The 20,687-nt window shown below is 46.0% G+C and overlaps 1 protein-coding gene across 1 annotated transcript in view; it reads left to right on the forward strand.

Moving 5' to 3' along the window:
• Nucleotides 1-19,938, forward strand: part of SYNDIG1 (synapse differentiation inducing 1) — a 76,358-nt gene extending 56,420 nt beyond the window's left edge. Inside the window, exon 4 of the mRNA XM_037405663.1 lies at nt 18,202-19,938. Within this exon, the coding sequence (XP_037261560.1) occupies nt 18,202-18,360 (159 nt within the window). The 3' untranslated portion in view covers nt 18,361-19,938. The remainder of the gene's footprint in view (nt 1-18,201) is intronic.
• Nucleotides 19,939-20,687: the final 749 nt, after the last annotated feature.

Genomic DNA, 20,687 nt, shown 5'->3' on the forward strand with positions numbered 1-20,687 from the left:
AAAGAGGGGAGGTAGCACAGTGGAGAGACAGGGGCCACATCTGTCCCAGTCTGGAGCCCAGCAGAGACCAAGGCATATCGAGTGGTGTGCACACAGCTGGTAATCTGCCCTGCTGCCCAGGGCTCCTAAAATCAGTTGTGGCTGTTCCATACCAGCTTCCAGAGGTGTGAGGAGGCCTTCTGTCTTCAAAACCTCCTGTTTGCTGGCACTCCACTCCCTCCTTATCACCCCAGATGTCTCTAGACACTTGAAGTCCCTTTTTTCTGCCCAGTACCAGCCTGTGGGACATACTTGCTCATGTCCCCTGAAAGAGTTTCTTCAGGTGGTTACTTTTCTCAACTGTTGTTCACCCTCTGGCTTGCAGATACCACAGAGCACGTCTGAAATCAGTCTCAGCTGGAGGTTTGAAATGTCACAGAGACATTTTCTGAGGGAATCAGGGACAAAGTCATGCAGCACCCACTCCCATCAGCAGTGGTGGAGCTGTGCCCTGTGAGAGTGATTTCCCATCTCTGCAAGTTTTGCACATGGGTGCTGCTGTGTGTGCGAGGAACTGCTAACTCCACTGAGCAGGAATTACTACCTGTAATTATACTAGAAAGAAGTATTTCCTCCATCAGCAGACAGCTTTTCTGTAGTGGGAGATAGAAACGTCAGCAAAAGTGCAATATATCTTCCCTGACAGTGTTTTTGCAGCAAGCATCCTGCTACTGTAAGAACCTCATCTCTGAATTGAAAGGGAACAAAGGCTCGGAGAGTACCCTGTGATAAAATTTGTATCCTGTTCCAGAAATGGTCAGATCCTGGCCTTGTGCTGTTTTCTGGTGGAGGAGAGAAGTGTGGACAATTAACTTAGTGTCATTAGGATGCTTTTGATAATGCCTGTATCTTTTTTTATTGCCACCAGCACTTGTCCGGGACAAGGATCCCTGTTGTGCTAGGTACTCTACAAATCAAAGCTAACGCCTTGGAACTGATAAGAAAAATGCAGGAGCCTCTCCTGAAGGGCTTACAGAAGTGAGAAGAGACAGAGAGGGAGTGGAAGGAGACAGTGGGGGACGGTCACCAAGGCAGACAGTTGCTTTAGGCCTCTGGCTGCATAGCTATCATGAAGTCATTTAGCCTTGAGCAAATAATGAAATCAGTTGTTCATGAATATTTTAGCGGAATATTTTCTGAAAGGATGTATTTCAATCATGAAGCGTGTATTAGCCCAGTGGGGCTGAGAGATGAAAGAGAGAAGGGGGAGGAGGTGAGGAGAGCAAGCAAGCTCTGAAATAATTATCAAATCCCTCCCACGTGAACGGCTTCCTGCTGAAATCTTCTCATGGACAAACGCGACAGAGATACCAGACCAGGACAGGCTTTGTGCCTCGCTAGTGCGGCATGCCTGTAGATCCACCGTTGCACTGTGGAAGATGTTTAAGCATCCACACAGTTTCTCTCTCTGCATCAAGACTTTCATGCTGCTCCCTTGCTACCACCTCTGGATGTGGCCCATCCTCTCCCATACCCTCTCGTGTAAAGCTGATGCCAGGTGAGTAAGAGGGGTCTGTTGCTCCTCATGCCCCCTCACCACATGGTAAGAATCACTCTGAGCAAGTCCTGAGGACTTGGACTCCGGGGGCAGGCTGGATCTCCTTCGCTACTGTGCTCTTACTCAGGAATCATCGAATTGTTTCAGTTGGAAAAGACCTTTGAGATCACCAAGTCCAACCATTAACCCAGCACCTGTGTCCCCAAGCACCACATGTACGTGGTTTTTGAACACCTCCAGGGATGGTGATTCCACCACCTCCCTGGGCAGCCTGTCCCAGTGCTTGGCCACCGCTTCCATGAAGAAGTTTTTCCTAATACCCAACCTAAACCTGTCCTGGTGTAACTTGAGGCTCTTTCCTCCTGTCCTGTCACTTGTTATCTGGGAGAAGAGACTGACAGACACCCCCTGCCCACAGCCCCTGTCAGGCAGCTGCAGAGAGCAATAATGTCTCCCCTGAGCCCCCTCCTCTCTAGGCTGCCCACCCCCCATCAGACAGGTGCCCCAGCCCCATCTCCCATCCCTGGACACACTCCAGCCCTTCACTCCCTCCGTCAGCGAGGTGCCCACCCTGGAGGAAGGTCCTAACAACGGCTGGGCATTGCTGGGCCCTCTGTCTGTCCCAAGCTGGATGAGCTCTTGGGAAAACCCTGACAGGAGCAAACTACAGAAACACGGCCCGTGACCTGTCAGATCCCAAGGCACAGTGGTTCCTGGCCTGCCCCGGGCTGAGGTGAAGCCCAGGGTGACCCCGTTGCCCGGGGCGGGCAGGGGGCACAGGCCCGTGTGCTGTCGGCAGCCCAGCGGATGGATGGCAGCTCCTGCTGGAGTAGCGGCATGCTGATCCCCGCTGGGTTTTGCAGGAAAAGCAAAGGCAGGCGTATAGCCTTCCTCTGCATGCCTGGGTGCAAGGAGTCCTGGACACAAGGCAGCCAAACTAAAGGGACTTGCACGTGAAAGGGGCTTTCTCGGTAGCGGCTGTCATCCTGCCAGATGACCAGGGTAGCACACCCCCGTACCTTAACGGGAAGGGTCTGGAGAGCAAGAAGAAAAGTCCTTTCAAATCAAAGGGAGGCAGCTCTGACTCCTGAAGTTTGCATTTCACAGGAGTCCTCCTCTGTTCAACCAGGGTGTCCTGCTGAGGCTTTTATCTATCTTCACAGGAAAAGTGTGGCATATGGGTTGCGTCCCCCCGCAGTGAACGTGTTTGTGCATTCCCTGCCTCGCCACAGCAGCCCCGCGTGGTGCAGGATGTGCAGCAGGGACACGCACACAGACACACCGCTCTCCCACGGGCAAGGACCTGCTGCCGGCTGTTGAGGCTTGACCTGCCTGCTGCCAGACAAGCCGGCTGGCTGGGGAGGGCAGCTTTTGGGTTTAATTTTTCATTGCTTCTGGCAGACACAGCAACACCAGTGAAATCACAGGGAGCAAGATACTGGCTATATGTATGCAACACAATAAAGGAGAGGGAAAGAGAAAAGCAGACTTTGTGTTCTTGTTTGTACACTCTGGAGTAATTTGATATAAAAAAAACTTGGCCAGGTTGTTGATGACCCCTCAGAGCCACTAAGAAGGATCCTTATTAGCAATCTCTGCTCTCCCTGTTGGACAATGAGGACTTATATTTGTATGCTAATGGGTTTCCACTGAGGAGGAGCCCTACCCCTGTGAGGCAGTTTGTTAACGGGAGAAGAGACCTTTGGGATGGCCTCTTCCTTCCACCAGTTAGCATCAAAGCAGCAAATATTCTGACCAGGGGCCCCGTGAATTGAAAATAAAACAGTCCCGGCATGCCAATGTAAGTATTGCTGCATCTCTGCTCCATCCTGCTCCTTTCTCTTAGCATGGCAATAGGAGATCTGGGAAGCAAGCCTGCAGCAAGAAAATATATTACAGGGTGGTTACTGCAGGCGTTAGGAAGATGCTGCAAGAAGAGAGAGTACCAAAGCCAGAGAATCCTTGGGGAAACATGTCTCAAGCCAGTTTGCTTTCTTCCCGAGGGCAGGAATACAAGCTGACTTAGGCACGATGAAGGCACGTTAGCAGGATGTTCTTGCCTTCATGGAGGTGAAACCAGCAGCTCTGTGCTGCGAGACCTGCACTTACTCTTTTGCTTAAGATGCTGCAGGTATGGGGTCTTCCTTGTCTTTCTGTGATGCCAGCAGACAAACTGGGTTGGGAGGGGCTGTTACTGGTGCTCGGACAGGTAACTCAGCAGCAGCTTTTCTGGAGAGCTCTCCTGATCTATCACCAACTTAATGTCCTGCTCACAGTGCAGCAGCAGAATGAGCAAAGCCTTTCCAGCTCGCTCTGGCTGCTGCTGGGCTCCTTCCAGCTGCCCGCCCCTGGGGAGGTAGTGCTGATGCCTTCTATACACCCACGCCCCAGCTCGGCAGAGAGCTTTTTCCCTGCTGAAACAGTGTAAGAACACAGCATACCGCACCTTCCACCCTTCAGACAGCCTGCACCCGTTTAAAAGGATGGAGAGAACGTCCACAAATGACAAAAGCAGGGTTGCTGTTTCGATAGAAGACAGAGGGTGAACCAGGAGCTGAGGAGCAGCAGGAGGAGCAGAAATGACTAACAAGGGTAAGAAGTCTCCAGGGAAGAGCAAAGGCTGAGATAAAGCCCACACACCAAGCCCTGCACCACTGAAATGCAGGACTGGCTGCAGGTGAAGGAGGGAGGACTTTTGTACACAAGAGATTAGGGGCTGGTATGTGCTGGTGTGACAGCACTGCAAGGTGTTACTGCTGGAGAACATGGAGTTCTTGCCTTGCAGATGCTGAGTCATAAGAAAGACAGAGCAGTCATTTCAGGGTGTTGACAGCTTGATACAAGGTTAGACCTTCCATTTCCGTGCCAACAGCAATGGTGACAAATACAAATTAATTGGTCCAGGTCAGCTGATGAACTTTCCCTGTAGTGAAAAATGAGATCTTGTTGAGTTCCTCCTCTACTGAGTATGGGGTTGAATCAAGAGATGAGCACGTCCTTCAGTTTCTCAGCCTGTGCAGAGGTGTTGCTGCCATTAGTAGATGCTGGTGGGTGACTGGGTAGGATGCCTGTCTTACAGCACTCCTTATTCATTCTTTCCCCATCCAAGGATGGGTTTAGGGGTTAGGCATGGAGGATGGAGAATCTCTTCTCTGTACTTCAGGGATCACACCACCTAATGTGGTTTCCAGGTCTCCCCCAGAGTATGAGCAGCATAGCCAGGAATTATTTTCTTAGTGTCTCCCTTCTAGGCTAGGTGTTTTCCAAGGTACCAAAGGCAGCTTCAGGTTTGCATCCAGCAACAGGCACAAAATACCCCATAGGGAAGATCACTACTCCATACTCCACAGGAGTTTGTTCACTCAAAGCCACTCCAGCCCCAACAAGAGAAACAGCTTCCTCAGAAGGGTCATACTTATGAAGCAGCAGCACATGTTCATTACTGAAAATCAATTAAAAATTGACTGCATAATGACCAATATTGGAGCCAAATGAGAATTTATGCACCAAGTTTTGCTGATTTGCTAAGAATGTGTGTGCATATATATATACATGCACAGACACAGATGTTTAATATGCATTTCAGAAAGGAGTTGTTTTGAGAAATTTCTTGTCTCAAAAGGTTTTCAAAACCATTTTGAAAAGGCAGGAGCATCCTGCATCAATACATTTTCAAGCAGAACAAAACCAATCCTTTTTATCAATTGGAACAAAATTCTTCATCTGAAAAGTTCAGTTAATGTGTATCTATAGAAAAAAAAACAACAAAGAAAAGCAAAGTGGAATATTTTAAAACTGTCTATATGAAATTGTTAAATTAATTTCCGTGATTTTTTAAAAAAATCTAGTATCACACACTTGTCTTCATCATATTTTTTTACGCTTGTTTTCTGCCCTTGGTCAGAAATGTATGGAGACAACAGTCCCTTATGCTCTTCTCCAACATTTTTCAGGGCATCAAACAAACAAACAAAAAGTATATACAATTAAATGAAATGTTTTTCTTAACCAAACTAAGACATTTTGGTTTACGTGGGGAGGAGATGTTAATCATTTCAATTAGAAGAGAAAGGTAACACATCAGCTTTTTAAAATCAGTCACCTTAATGTGTGCCAGAAAGAGTTAATCTTGCTCAGAGCTATTCTCTGTCACTGCTCACAGGGGATCCCCGAGCTTTGAGACACCTGAAACAAGACTTCTGTGACAGCCCGCTGGGTCTGCTGCTGTCATCTGGGCTTGGAACCCAAGCCAGGAGGCAGGAGAATGCTGGCTATGAGAGCAGGGAGCTGCTGCTGGTGTCCAGGCGTGGTGGTGGGTAGAAAGAGAAGGGACTGAAGCTTGGATCCTGCTTTTTTTCCCCTGCCACAAGTGGCTGGGCTCTGTGGGGCCATGCCTGGCACTTCCAGCTTGCCCTTGGGAAGGAAGACCATCAGCAGTTTGCAGGAATTGAATTCAGGGCTCGCTGCTGTTTAGCTGTCTTACAGCTCTGTCATGTGCAAGGGCATCCCTGATGCAATCAATAGCAAATGATGGCCATAGGCATTTCCTTGCTGGTACCATGCATGCATAACCCATACCCTAGGGTAATTTACAGCTTGTGTTCATTTTCTGTGGCCTTTGTGGATGTCTGTCTGCCTGTCCATTTGCCCATCAGCCTTCATTGAGAACTTTTCAATCCATTGGCCAATTTTGCTCATCAGGCAAATAAAGCAGCAGGTCTCCCGTAGATGATGAAGTCCATTTGTTGTGCATATAAGCTGGTGGTGAGGGCAAGGAGGGGGATGCTCAGCCCATCCCATCCCTCATGCTGGACAGCTCTCTTCCACCATCCAAGCTGCACAGACACACAAACTATCTGGCATTCCTGCAAGCAGGGGGGTCCCTTCAGCATTTCTCACTGTGTCAGATGTACCCGTCTAACAGCAGACCCCAAATTAATTCAGTCACTTTCCTCTTGGAGCTCCTAAATGAAACTCCTAGCCTCTTTTCAAAAACAAAGCCTTTCTTTGCAGAGAACAACAGCCTTGTCCATACCCTGGCAGTTAACTTATTGCAGAGCTGGCCGACGCAAAAAGCTCTGGGAGTGTAAACAGATTTGCCTCTTAAAGCGATATGATTAAACCGGCAATTGTTCTGTGTTAGCACTCTGAATCCTTTGTGAGTTAGTTAGATTTCTTTCTGATTGATGTTAAAATAAAATAAAAATAAAAATTTAGTGGCATCGGGATACCTTTCAGAATGAGTTTGCTGCAGCTTCTGCCTTTCCTTGCAGGATCACCCCAATTCTCTCTTCCTGCCTCCGTTTCCCTGTTTTTACACAAAGGTGGTTTGGCTGATTTAAAAATCTGAATAAAACCTGGGCATTATCCTTTAATTTAAATCAAACCAAGGGACCATGGTGAAGAATGGAGGGGTTGGAGATGCATGGGTTAATGCCAGCAAGTGATCCAGGCTCCATGCAGCAGCAAGTCCTGTCTGCTCATCTGTAGCACTCCCCACCACAAGCAAGACTAGACTTCCAAGTCTCCTTGATATCAAGCCTTACCATCTACCTACTGAGATGCAAATCCTCATCTACCACAGGTCACACAGCCCCACTGAGCTGCCCTTGATGGGCATTTAGTCCTAGGGCTGAAATAGCAATTTCCAATGAGAAATATGTAAAAGACACTGATAGCTCGCCAGAGGATTCTGCAAACTGAGAGACGCTGTAATTTTGAGCTTTATTCTGTAGCCACATTGGATCAACATGAATCCTTCCAGCATCTCCAGAGAACTGAGAACCTGGTCTATTGGCACTGACAGGAAATTTTGTTTCAGTTTGGCTTCATTCCTGGCCACATGTAAATCAAAAGCAACTCCCTAATATTTTATTTAGACGGGGCTCTAAGTGGGGTATATTCCCACTTAAGTTCTTCTCCTTGCAAGAGTGCTGCAGGTTCATCAGGCTTTTAATTACTTGCTGTTATCTCCAGTTATAAAACAAATCCACTAAACTTTCTGGTGTACTGAAGAGGTGATGTGTTTAAAAGACACAAAGCCTGTCACTCTGCTTGGCCCCCAAGATTTTTTCTGTTGGATTAAATATGTTGGGAATCCCAGAAAATCTTTCTTCCAGCATGTGCTTGTCAGACATTTTCCTGATATCCCACTCACCACAATCCACAGAGCACGTCAGAGAAGCAGGTTTCTCCCTCTGTATTAATCACCCTTCCAGTCATGTGGTCCTTTGTGGCCTGCTAAAGCCAGTTGCATCACTTATGTTACCTCTCCAGGAGAGGGGGGGAAAAGAGCATTAAGGTTTAAAGAGAACAAAGAAGTCACCCAGGAAAAAAATACAGTTTTGGGGTTTTGTTCCTAGTTTTGTCATTTTTGTGGGCTTCGAGGAAATAGAAGGCATGGAAAAGGGCACAGAGGTCTCACATGGAAGAGGTAATCTTCATCATTTAATCTTTGGTGGACGTACCTGAAGTAAACTATCGAAAAGTTGAGTTCATTTGAAGTAAACATACTCCTTGAAGGAAGAGGATTAAGTTACCTCAATTCATTGTTGGATGCTTCAGAGTCCGCAGTGCCTGATAATTTCTTACCATACTCATTAACATATCAAATGACGAAATGTTTCTCAAAAATGCCTTGTGTTGGGTCACCTGCCTAGAAAGATCCCACCACATCATCGGTGGGGATTAGAGGAATTCCAGAGTTTGCAGGCTGGTCTCACAAATGGTACCCCAAGGAGAATCCTCCAGAGACACTTCCATATAACTGATGTGGTAGCCACCCCACGTGCTGGGAAAAAACACTGCCCTAAAAACTGGGCTCTGCCGACAGCAGATCAGAAAGAGCTATTCTGAATGTCCTCTACACATGCAATTGGGAGTAGGTAAAGAGCAGTGTAACACAGATTACATGTAGAACCATCATGGCTGATGGTAATACAAAGTTGAGAAAGCTACTGGTATCAACAAACAAGAGTGAATCTTACCTCAGGAATTTTTAATCTGATCTCAAAAATCATTAATGGCCTATCAGATAGGGGATTGTGTAATTCACTTAAACCCCAGAGATTTAGTTTCAATTCAAAAAGGGGCACCTGCAGGTGAGAAAATGGAGAGTTCAGAACTGGAGGAACTCATTCTGTGATCAAATCTCTTCCTGTCAGGAGGAGAAACTACCCCAGAGACACTTTCAAACCTACATGACTGTGACCCTCTTTTCCCATTCTTGTCCTCCCCGAAATGTGGCTCAGGGTGCCCAAGGCAGAAACCCCTATCACCTCCCTGTCCTGCCACCCTTCTCTTGTCTGTTCCCAGAGTGGAAGGTGGAGGTCCAGGGCTGGACTTTCTGGCAGTACTGGGCAGCATCTCCTACCCTTTCCCCTGCTGTGTGACTCATGTTGGAGGGAAGAGAGTCCAGGGCCACTGCAGTGAATGTAAAGTAACTGCTGACATGGTCTTCCTCCCATCACAAATGAGGAAGAAGACCAGAGGCAGACAGAAGGAACCAGAGCAAAACAAAGGCAGGTCACACCAAATGGCAGAGAGCCTCACCATGTTCCTCGCACTTGGTCCTGTGGACATTTTGAATTGCAACAATACCACACAATGGCCTGCTCATCCACCCCAAGAGACAGAAAACTGTGCCCCCAACTTGGAGGTGGGGATTGATGCCACTCCTCCACAAGACACATACCCACATGGCTTGGTGGGGTCATATGGCCATCCTCATGGACAGAAAAGGCCCCAACAGTGGGGTCTGAGATCCACAGTTACCCAGGTTAAGACCACACACTGCACCTTGATAGAAATGGAGTTGGAGGGTCACGGAGCAGTACTGTTGGATGTGGACAGAGGGAATCCACTCTCTATACCAACCTATCCACAGCAGGTCCTTCAACAAAGCCCTAACAAAGTCATCACAGGGCTTTAAAAGCCCTGGTTTTGCCTGTGAAAGAGAGGAATTTCTCCAGGCATATTTGTGTATAAACAAATTGGCTGTTGAATAACACCTTGCACAACTTTGTACAGCTTCAAGTCTTCACAGCATCACAGAATGGTTGAGGTTGGAAATGACCTCTGGAGGTCATCTAGACCATCCTCCCTGCTCAAGCAGGGTGAGATAGAGCAGGTTTCTCAGGTCCATGTCCAGTGGTGTTTTGAATATCTCCAAGAATTGAGACTCCACAGCCTCTTGGTGACCTCTGTTGCTGACTGTGCACCAGATGCAACATGAAGAGACTGTGACATTCCCAAAATGCAGACTCATCTGCGGCACTGTCCAGTCAGTCCCAATACAGATCAGGACACCACGGGCAAATGGTTCCTTGTGATGTCCCCTGAGCTGTGGGCAACTTCTTGCCACTCATGAATTACAATCTGAAAAATAGGAATCACTTCCAGATTTCCCTTCCTGAGTAATGCTCACTTTTAAACTGTGTCTTCAAACAAAGGAAGAAACCAACAGCCAAATAAAGGAACCCCTTGGGACTGAATTGGTCACTAATAATTGGTTGATAAACTTAGTGATACCAGGTAGCTGCATCCAGCCTCTAGGCAGATCATGTGTATGTCTGTGTGTGTGGACACAAACCCATGTCAGCTGCATGTAAGTCTGTGCAGGCACACGTCTGTGTGTGTGCAAACTGGGCTTCACTGCTTGTCACCTTTCCCACATTTTCTTCATCACAAAAAGGCAACGTCTGCTTATGGCCTAGAGGCAAAGTGGAGGGGGGAACTCATCTTCTTTATCGTAAACATCCAAATTCCTGTATATGCCAGGAAAACAGAATTGCCCTGATATCACAGGCTGAGGTCTCATTCTCTCAAGTGCAATCAAATGAACTGCTGTTGCTGTGGAGCTTATCTAAAAACATCTCTCTGCATTCTGCTCATTCAGGACTTTTATGCCTGCTGTTCTCATTATTACGCTCTTGTTTTTCCAAGTATCGAAATCTCACTCGGACATTTATAGTTTTATCTGCACTTGAATACACAATCAAGCACCACAGGCAGCACCAGCCGGGGGCTGAATCATGTCCTCGCCTACGTCATATTTTCAAATTTCAGCAGAAAACATTGATACCAAGATGATCCAATGGCTGAAACCCAGATGCTATGAAAGTTGATCATGCAGGAGAGGCAGATTCATGCTGGTCTCCGTTTACACCCTCTTCTCCCCATTCACACTTTCTTCTCCTGAGCATTTCATGGGTTTCCAGGGATAAATATTGTTCCCAGTACATCCCCTTCCACTGATACAACATCATTAAATTTGGTGGCAGTAGGAATCCCATTATTCAGGCCACTTGTTTTCACGTGCCACAGGAGCTTGGTAGGTTTTTGTCAAGGCTGGCAGTTCATATGCAGGATAAGGGAGGTGATGCTCACAAAGAAGGAAATGCCACTTGGAGGGCTGGATGGAGAAAGGTTATGTTAAACTGCACATGGACTTGAAGTGCAATACCAAAGGCTCCTCCAGACACAGCATGGTCACCAGCCCGTCCTTTCTTGCCTGCCTTACAACAGGTGACTGTTCCTACCTCCACCGTGATGAGCCTGTGGTTTGTTTCACTGCCTTGCTGAGCAGTCGTGGTAAGGAAGGGGGCAAGGGAGGTCAGAGGGGATGCTGGTGGGCAGCAGTGTGAATCCAGTGCGGTGCATTCACATTGCATGGTGGTATGCTCTGGCCACTGAGGGCACAAGCCTGTTTCCTAGAATGTGGATTCATTATTGAAAGAAATCTTTCAGGGAAAGTTTTCACACTGGGTTTTGTTTTGTCACTGAGGTGCAGCGGAGCACTCAGGACATCTGGCAGAGCCTTGAGCAAAGCAGCAGCAGCTGCATATGCCAGTTTATCCCCTCTCCATGTGTTAATGAAACACTGGTGACATCCCTGTATCATCCTTTTTTCACTCCTACCCAAGCACTCATAGTGTCTCAGCATTGCTCCAGGGGAAGTTCCACGTGGGCTAAGCATTTACTGTCTCACAGTCCTTATCAGTGATCCCAACTGGATCTCAGTGCTACCAGACAGTGAGATAGCAGGATATGGTCAAGATCTTATGCTTTTTATCTTCTAAATGCCCAGGGTGGGGTTGATCCCTCACTGAAAGAAAGACATCAATCCCAAACAAGTTATCTATCAACACTGAAGTGTGGATGGGAATTTCCTGAAGATGATCCAGTAATTGCTTTTGGACACTGAGGCCGAAGACTGAAGACTAGACCAGACTGGATGCCTTCCTTTGAAGAGGAAAAGAAATTTAAGCATCTGTAGAGATGAATTCCAGCACTGAGCCTAGGAGGTGTGTGTATCTGTTTAGAAGGGCTTGCATTTCAAGCGATGCCTGCTCCCCACTGCTCCCACAGTAAGCTCCAAACAGAGAATGTCTGCTTGAGACTCATGTCCTTTTCCTGGGCCAACTTCCCAGCAGAAATGATGGTAACCTCCAGAAGACAGAAACCTCTTTGGTACCTGAAAGGCAGGTTGCCACAGGCTGAAGTTTCTGTTATGCTATGGAAATTTGCAAACGACTGACAGAGCGAAGAACTTTGTCATTTATTTAGTTCATCATTTCTGCCTGCGGAGCTGCTTGATGGGACTCCATGGTCCCTCTCCTCAGGACTGACAACTCTTCTGCCATGTCCAACCCCTACGCCAGGTGTCTGCCAGCCCCATGCTTTACCCTGCTGCCTGGCACCTCTCTGCTATCATTCATGGTCCAGAGGCAAATCCAGAATTCACCTTTTCCCCCATCTGTATCTTTAGCAAAGACTCTGAAGTCTTTTTCTCACCATAGTGAAAATACATGGTGTAAGCCTGCATGTGGAAGATACTGCCCAGAAGTCTGAAATCAGCAGAAGTATATGTTGAGCAAGTTAAAAACAGTAGCCAGAGCTTTTGGCTAGAAGAAGGATAAGAGGATGTACTGGAGCAGAGGCATTTTCTGTATAAGTTACTCTTCATTCTGTGGCTTTTTTTTTGCATGACACTTGAGGAGGAAGGCTCAGGGTCTGGCCAGTGGCTCCATGGAGCTTCTGCATCCCTGCTCCCTGCTGGCCATTTCCACCCATGAAAAGAAATCTTCCCATTACCGGACCAAAGGGGTCAGGATACACTCTTCTTCTCCTACACGAAGCCATTCCTGCTTTCCAGCCTCAGGGAGATGAGGGAGGATTAATAATTGTGATCAATGTGTTTCTTGTTCTCAGATACAGCATACCAGAAGGTATTTTTTGAGTATGATATATGAACTACTGTGAGATGTAGCAGAATTTTTTGGCCTTGCAGCTGTGGAGGTACAGTATTCATCTTCTCTCAGCCTATAAAACATGCAGCCCAGAGACATGATGAATATGTTTTGCAGAAGCTGAAGTAGAAATTCCAGGGAAGTTCCTTGAAAGTGTTTCTCTACAAGACGACATTCATTTTGTTAGTTAAACAAACTAAGACAAACCTTTCAGATCTCCTTACCCCTTCTTCCCCTGCCCCTCCTCACTTTCTGGCGTACTTCCAAAGCCTCTAAAGAGGTGATTGACTGGGGGCTGGTATTTGCTCAAGCCCCTGTTTTCAGCTGTGGAGTCCCTAGCCTTCATCACAACCTGTTCCAGAAGCTGGCAAGTTGATAGTCATATCTGGGCATCCAGAGGACACAGACCAAGGGAGAACCAAGAGGCAGGGGTAGTCCAGGGACACAAACCCTTAGCAAGAGAAGTATTTAATCTGACTGTGCAGTGAGGGGACTTCCCTGGTGCTGTGTGATGAATTATCCCACACTCATAATTCATCCCATGTCTTGCACTTGTCCCCTGCTCTGTTTATCAAACCTGTTGGTCCTGCTGCTGCCCAAAGACTGTATGAAATTGGTTCATCAATCATCTGGCTGCCATCCACAGTCTTGCCAGGGAAGAGAAGAAGTGAATGGATAGAAGTACCATGAAACTCCACAGATAATATAATTTTGATTAGGAAAAGTGCTTACTTCTGCAGCCACTTTTAAGCCCATTAGAATAGCTGTTTGTATTCTTTACTACTTAAATTAAGGCACTTAGTTTGAAAAGGCTGTAATGAATCAAGCCCTTTGCTAGCAGGGCATTTGGATCTTCATTCTTGTACCTGGCTGCATTACCCTCCAGAGTCAAGCATGATGGGCTAGTTAATACCTGCTAAATATTCTGCCCAGCAATATTCGTATCTGGGGCTTTGCTTTTCAGAGCAAAGAAGTAACAAGAGCAAATACAGTTTTAGAGAGTCCCAGAGCTGAATCTGTGAAGAGGAGCTCACAGAAATCCATTTCCAGCTGGGTATGAATGGCTGGACATTGCATGTGGAGAAACACATTTGTACCATTTGGCACATCAGCCCCAGAGGCTTGACAAGGGCCCTGGTGGTGCACATTACCCCATTCCCCCCCCCCCCCTAACTGAGCAGGAGCACCTGGGTGGATGCAGGGATCTGTAGTCTCAGGCAAGGCTTCTGCATAGAGCAGGGTGCCCGTGGCAGCCAGGGCTGCACAGAGCGTGCCCATCACAGGCACTGTGGGCATACAGCATGGGGCTGTTCAGTGAAGGCGGAGACAGCATCAGTCTAACACATCCTGCTTTGCAATGGTTTGCAGACTAGAACACCATAAATGTGACCTCATTTTTAACCAGAATTTGGTGGGGTATTTTCTTTATTCAATATTTTTATCTGAAATACTTCTTTTTCCCTCTAATGTGTCAAAAATGAAGACTGGATTTGTTTTGATGCCTGAGGTCCCGGTTTTGTGGCTGGCAACAATTACCAGGAAGGGTCCGCAACAGATGCCACTTTCTGTACTTGTACCTATTTTGGTTCTCGTGACTTGAATCACTGTGTCTGCTTGTCTGTCTGTGGTGTTTGATCATGGGCTTAGGTCGCCAGTCCTTCTGTGTAGACAAATTTTATCTTTCAGCTAACAGTACCCGAGGTACTGACACTGTGAAGATAAGTGAACAGCCTGACCACTGTCTACATTGAGATATCTGGGTTTCTTTTTAGGTTTAATAACCATTGTCATCACATTTTCTACCACCTCAAGGAAAAACTGGTGAGACCGGGTCTGACTGGGCTCTCTAATCTACATAAGACAATTCTTGTCTTCATTTCCCACATAGAGTTTGCTAGAGCACAGGCATCCCTGGTGTGCAAGCCCCCAGACAGAGCATCACTTTCCTGTGTCAGGCATCAAATGGGCTGTGTCATAAGATGGGTACCAAAATTAAGGGACTTCCTCAAAGTGCACAGAGATGCCAAAGACCTGATCCTGTTTAAAACAATTCAGGAAAAACTGCTTATTAGTTGCCAGATGCTAACCTATTAAAATTGGCCTTATTTGCATTTTGTGTAGTAACTACTTTCCAGATCTGTTTAGCTTAAACCTGCAGAAATGCTGTAATTCGCGTTTAGTGACATTGGGGAGTAATGGAATGGTTTTGCTAATTAGGGAATAGCAACAAAGAGTTTTCTCAGTGATAAGCAAATCCTTTCAGACTACTCTTAACACTGATGGAAAATGGTTTCTGCATTGATTATTTCTCCATCTCAGTGGAAACTTTTCTGAATGGAATAAAGGAGGAATAGAAGATCGTCCTTTCTGTGTGCCCATACCAATGCACTCGACATTCAGAATTCAATATAGGAGGGGTTTGATTTTGCTAAGTCACAAAATGTGCGTGAAGTTTAAAGAAAAAAAATAACCAACCCACACTCAGATTAGGTAATTTGTCGGAAACTAGAACTTCTATGAAAGTGCAGTCCTGTTCCTCAAGCAAAATCAAGTGATATTGTAATGACAGTAGCTGCAGAGTTCAGCAACTCTATGGCAGCACGTGACTAAGACAAGACATCTGGTTTTGGCTGGGCTGAATGTTTTAACAAAAAGCTGGATTAGCACCATAGGTCAAACCCTTTCACAAAGGTCAGGGCTGTCCTCAGAGAACTCATCAAGAAAAAAAGCTATTCTTTGTGAGCAGGTTTGTTGCTAGGTTGAAGATCCTATCAGAAAAAAGGCTATTAGTGCTTGACAAATCAGCCTTCTGAATCCCTTTGGGTCATGCAACACATCATTTTGGGTAGAGCCGACATCTTTTATTGAATCCAACCAAGACAAACTGTCAAATTTTCAGATTATGTGACATTTTGGTTAATGGTTTCTTTTCCTTTTGAGTTTCCATCTATTTTTAAGTGAAAAAGTACTGGTTTGAAACTGCTAAAAGTTTCATTTAAAAGAGGTCATCCCAAAATGTTGCAGAATTTTCCGTAACATAACGCAACATTTCAGAAATGTCAGATTGAAATGTTCCAGCTCTTTCAAAAATTTGCTCCATTTTGGGGCTTGAAACTGGTTACCTCGGTTTATCCAAAAGCTCAAATAGCTTCAGTGCTGTGCATTTACCTCCACCTGACAAATCCAACCCAACTTCAGTGAATAGGAGCCTCTCTGTTTGAAGCCTTTTATTAATGCTGTGATGGGTAGCAGATGCTCAAAGAAAATCTTTGAGGAGAGCTAATGGCCAACTCTTTCTAAAGCTTTCTCTCCTTTCCTTGCCAACACTTTTAAGTGACCCTAACATATATGTCTATCATCCTCAAAGCCCCTGGCATTTTTTCAGAAAGGGCTTTTCTTTTGAGCGTTTGGCAGTCCTAGACAAGAATCTCACAAAATCCTTGGTCACCCTGCCGAGAGGCCTGGCCAGACACCCTCTGCAAAGTGAGTAGGATGCCTTCTCCATCTAAACTAAAGGACTTGACGCTAGATGTAAACCTGGAAGCTGTTTATATGTTGCTGTTTTGAAATTATCATTTTCCTCCTGCCTGCAGCCTCGTTTCTCTCTCTTTTAGTATGTATTGTTTGACATTGTTTCTGCCTGCAACATTTATAAGGCATTGTGCTTAAAAAATTAGGTTGATGAATGAGAAGAGATGGTTCTCCTAATAGTCATTGACAGAAAGGCCAGAAGCCTTTTATTCAGTGTGTCATTTGGCTGCTGTAAATTGTTCTGAGTAGCAACATAGTAAAAAAAAAAGATGAAAACAGAGCAACAGATGACACTGAAGCAGAAGTGTCCCAGCAAATCAAGCATTTGTGAAGAAATACAATTAAAAGCATTACAAATTCTTCACTCGTAACAAGGGAACAAAGACTGTCTTAGAACTTATGGACCTCATATGCTTCTACAAGACCTTTCTGGTTGGTGACAGATCTGTTACTGCTTGCCAGGTCACCCTACTGATATCGCATCATGGCCTGTAAAAATGATGTCCTGCTTTCATCACGCTGTGAGACTGAGACCCACTGAAATGGCATTAGGTGGTCTTCTCAATGGGTGGATCAGTCCTGTCCAATTTTAACTTTCCTTTGCCTGTTTTGAGCAGTGATTTTGCTTTTGTCTTGGGTCCTGGGCTTGAAGGTGTCTAGAAGGGTGTATTAGAAGGACTGATATTTGAATACTTCTCAAACTCCAGATGTAGCTTTCTGCAGTGACCATCCCGTTGATGCCAGGTGACCATGGGATCATCACAGGAGACAATCCGCAGTCAGCTGCAATTCTGCTTCCTGTGTTCATTACTGACAGCTGTACTAACAAGCTGTAACTTTTTGAGGTTCATTGTGCTCAAGCCAAAATGCCTGACCAGTAACTCTGGGAAATTCGGCTGATCGGGTTGAATTCAAGGCACCTGCTTGGGTACTCAAAGCTACATCTAAGATGTGATACAATTACCAGAGCTTTGGATTAGTCTTCTGAGCTACTGGGAACCGTAGCAGAAGACACAAAAGCCACTTCTAATATCATCAAAATGGAAACTCTTCTTCCAGCTGACACATCCAACGGAATGCACCACCCCCAAGAGACAAGAGCATGGCTCTAACACCAGTGGCCCCACTTCAGAGTAGCACTTAAGCATGTGCATCACACATCTGATAATCAAGGGAACTGCCCTTGCTCATATGCGTAAGTGTTCATCTGAATCAAGGCTGAAACAGTGTCTACTAGCTCTGGTTTCCCAGGTGTTTGTCCTGCACTAAAGCTCAGGCCTAAGGTGGATGCGAGGTAACATGGTGTCTGGTCTCTCCGTGGTGGAGAACCTGGGCCAGTCATTCCGCCTAGTCAGAATGTGAAAAAGCACTGCTCTGGAAGGGAAAATTCAGCCCGTCTTGTCCTTGTCCAGGTAAGAATGGATCAACCATTTGAGCTGACTTGGAAGAATGTTTTTGTGCAAGTGACACTTTTAGAGGGCTTTTCCCTTTTCACCTTTCCCAGCCAGGCTGGAACCCAGCCACCTCACAGAAGGGGGATTGTAGCTGGGTCTGGAGGAGACATGGCAGACCCTTGGCTCCCAGCCCATCTGTCCACCTCCTCAGGGGCAGCTGAGCCATCTCAGGAGACATCGTGATGCATAGCATTAAATCCTAGGATATGTTAAATCTTAAAGGCACTTAAAAGTACTGCTTGAGATGCCATTGGTTCCATCATAGTCCAAATTGTGCAAGTAACCTCATTTGACTAAAAAAGTATCTGATTTCCAGCCAGTTTACTGTCACATCCCAGGATCATGTTTCAGCCAAGAAATGAGCATCGCATCTTCATTTCCAGGTGATACAAATAAATATATTGCATTGTTGTTGTTGTGTGTCTTGCAGACAAACAAAGCAGTAGCCAAGGGGGACTTCCATCATGCAAGCTCCAGCTCTCGGCGAGCACTCTTCCTGGCTGTCCTGTCCATCACAATTGGAACTGGCATCTACGTTGGGGTGGCTGTGGCTCTTATTGCCTATCTGTCCAAAAACAATCATTTATGAACCTCAGGAAAGAGGGAGAACCAGCTGCCCAGCACCTGCACTGCAGAACTCCCCAGCAGATCAGACTGCATGATTTTCCAAAAAGATCAAGAGACAAACACCTTCTGGGGGCAGGTACAGGATAAGATGGGCTTGTGCATTATTGTAGGGTGGAAAGCTGGCTGGGGTGGGGGTAGTTCCTCCATTTGTGATGCACAAGTCTTGCTTCTCTTCATGAACCCCCATACAAGAAAGAAAGAAGGAAAGAAAGAGATAAAGAGCAAAAGAGCGAAAGAAAGAAAGAGAGAGAGAAAAAAAGGAAACCGAGAAAGAAAAAAGAAAAAAAATACAAGGAAGGAAGCTGGGGGAGGTGTGGAGAGGGGTGCGTTGCCTTTGCCTTCTTTGCAATATGGTGTTTACAAGCAGCTGGCAAACTGAGCTGTTTCTTAATACCTTCTTGGTGACCTGAACTTTGCAGCCAGCATGAGCTTGTGCTTAGTTTGCTTGTTAAGCACGGCACTGAGATCTGGGAAAGCATGGACAGTGGCTGGTTCTCAGAAAGAGCAATATAACAACAGGAGGAAGAACATGTTTTCTTTTTTTTTTTTTGAGTGCAGGACTCATTTGTCTAAGAGTGAAGCAGAGACCACAGCGTAGAATGGTATTGCCTACTATTCTTGTGTGGGTAGGTTTCCATGGAAGGAGAAAAGGAAATAAAAAATATTTTTTCTTTCCTTTCCTTGTTTTTGGATTAAGATGTGACCCACAGGCCCACCCAATGCAGAACAGCTGAGGTTACTGCATGACGTGGCTCTGCAGACTGAGTGTGAGGTCAAAGTAGCATGAGAACTGTTGTAAAGTGAATTCCTCCATCCAGTCACATCATAGTAACGGCACATTCCTGTGGCATATCGCTCATCTGGGCTGCTCCGCCTTGCTGTGGAGACCTGCAGAGCAGTCAGTGCTAGAAGCCCAGGGGTAAAAATGCAAACTGAAATACTAATCAATTTTAAATTAAAAATCATGGTAAAGCATGGGAATTAACCAGGGGAAGGAATGCTTCATACATTTCTGGGGTCCTGCTCATACATAGAGCAGTGAAGGAGACCACTCAGATTACAAGCTCACAGCTCATCTGTGGAACAGGGACACAGCACAGCCATGGGGAGACAAGCATGTCCCTCGACAAGCAGCGCAATGGTACGTTGTAAGGGACTCTAGCACTGTCCTTACTTCACTGACTGAAACGATACATTTTTTCCTTCTTTGCTCCTTCCCCGGAGTCAACATTTTACTTTTCTTTGTCTTACAGATGTACCATTTCATCCCACCAAGGGTGTATCAGCATAGATATATATGTATCTACATATATATATACACAGAGCGAGAAACTGATCAAAATAATAAGCATTTTTTTGCCTTGTGTTTTACAAAAATAATTTCTTTACCAAGAATGTCATCAAAGACCTTTTTTTCCAACTCTGTATTGTGTGTCAGCTTTGTTCTGGGACCATTTTTTTCTCCTGTTTTGGGGTTGGCATTATTTTGGTTTTAATTTTACTTCTTTTATTTTACGGGGGAGGAGGGCAAACACATACAAACCTATTTTTCTGCTAGTTATACAGTTTATTAAAACACATGGTATACAGCTGCTGATGCTCCGTGTGGCACTTTATTTGGATGGTTGTGAAGCATTAGACTAAGTGAAACTTGCCCCAGTACCCCAGATTCAGCCAGCTGAAGGAGCACCCATATGGACCATCCCATACTGTACCTGGACCCAAAGGCCTGTTGCAATCACTGACAGTTTTTGGTTTGTTTTTTTTTTGCATTGATTTGTTGGGCTTCAAACTAAGCCTGGAGACTAGCAACGTACTCCTAGACATCATTCATCCTCAGCCACTGCTAAAGCTGAGGGCCCAGTAAATGCAGGGAGGTTTGGCCAGGTTGCCCTATTAAGGTAAAGTCAATTTTGTGGTTCTTCCTCTTCAATGTTTTTTTCCCTAACACCTGCTATGGAAGCCCCTTCGCTTTGAAGCCAGGCAGTAGTAAGTGGGCAAGTGAGAGTCCCCACTCTGTATTTGCCCCAGTGGCCAGTATCTGGGTTTGGGGAGGTGAGGGACAAGGGCACAATCTGCTGCCTCCTTATTCCTCCAAGAGAATGCACAGGGTTTCCAGCTATGGGGCTGACAGCAGGCTCTCCAAAGCAGTGTGTTATGGCTTTAAAAACCAACCTGGGATGTGTGTTGCAGTCCCGCTTCACTTCCCCCTGGAGATGAGGTGGCTATGACTGCTTTGGTTCACATTTGCCCCATTTCAAAGTGTTCCTCCTGTTCTGGAAAAATGGG

Source organism: Falco rusticolus, chromosome 12, assembly GCF_015220075.1.
Source record: "Falco rusticolus isolate bFalRus1 chromosome 12, bFalRus1.pri, whole genome shotgun sequence".
NCBI classification, from domain to species: Eukaryota; Metazoa; Chordata; class Aves; order Falconiformes; family Falconidae; genus Falco; species Falco rusticolus.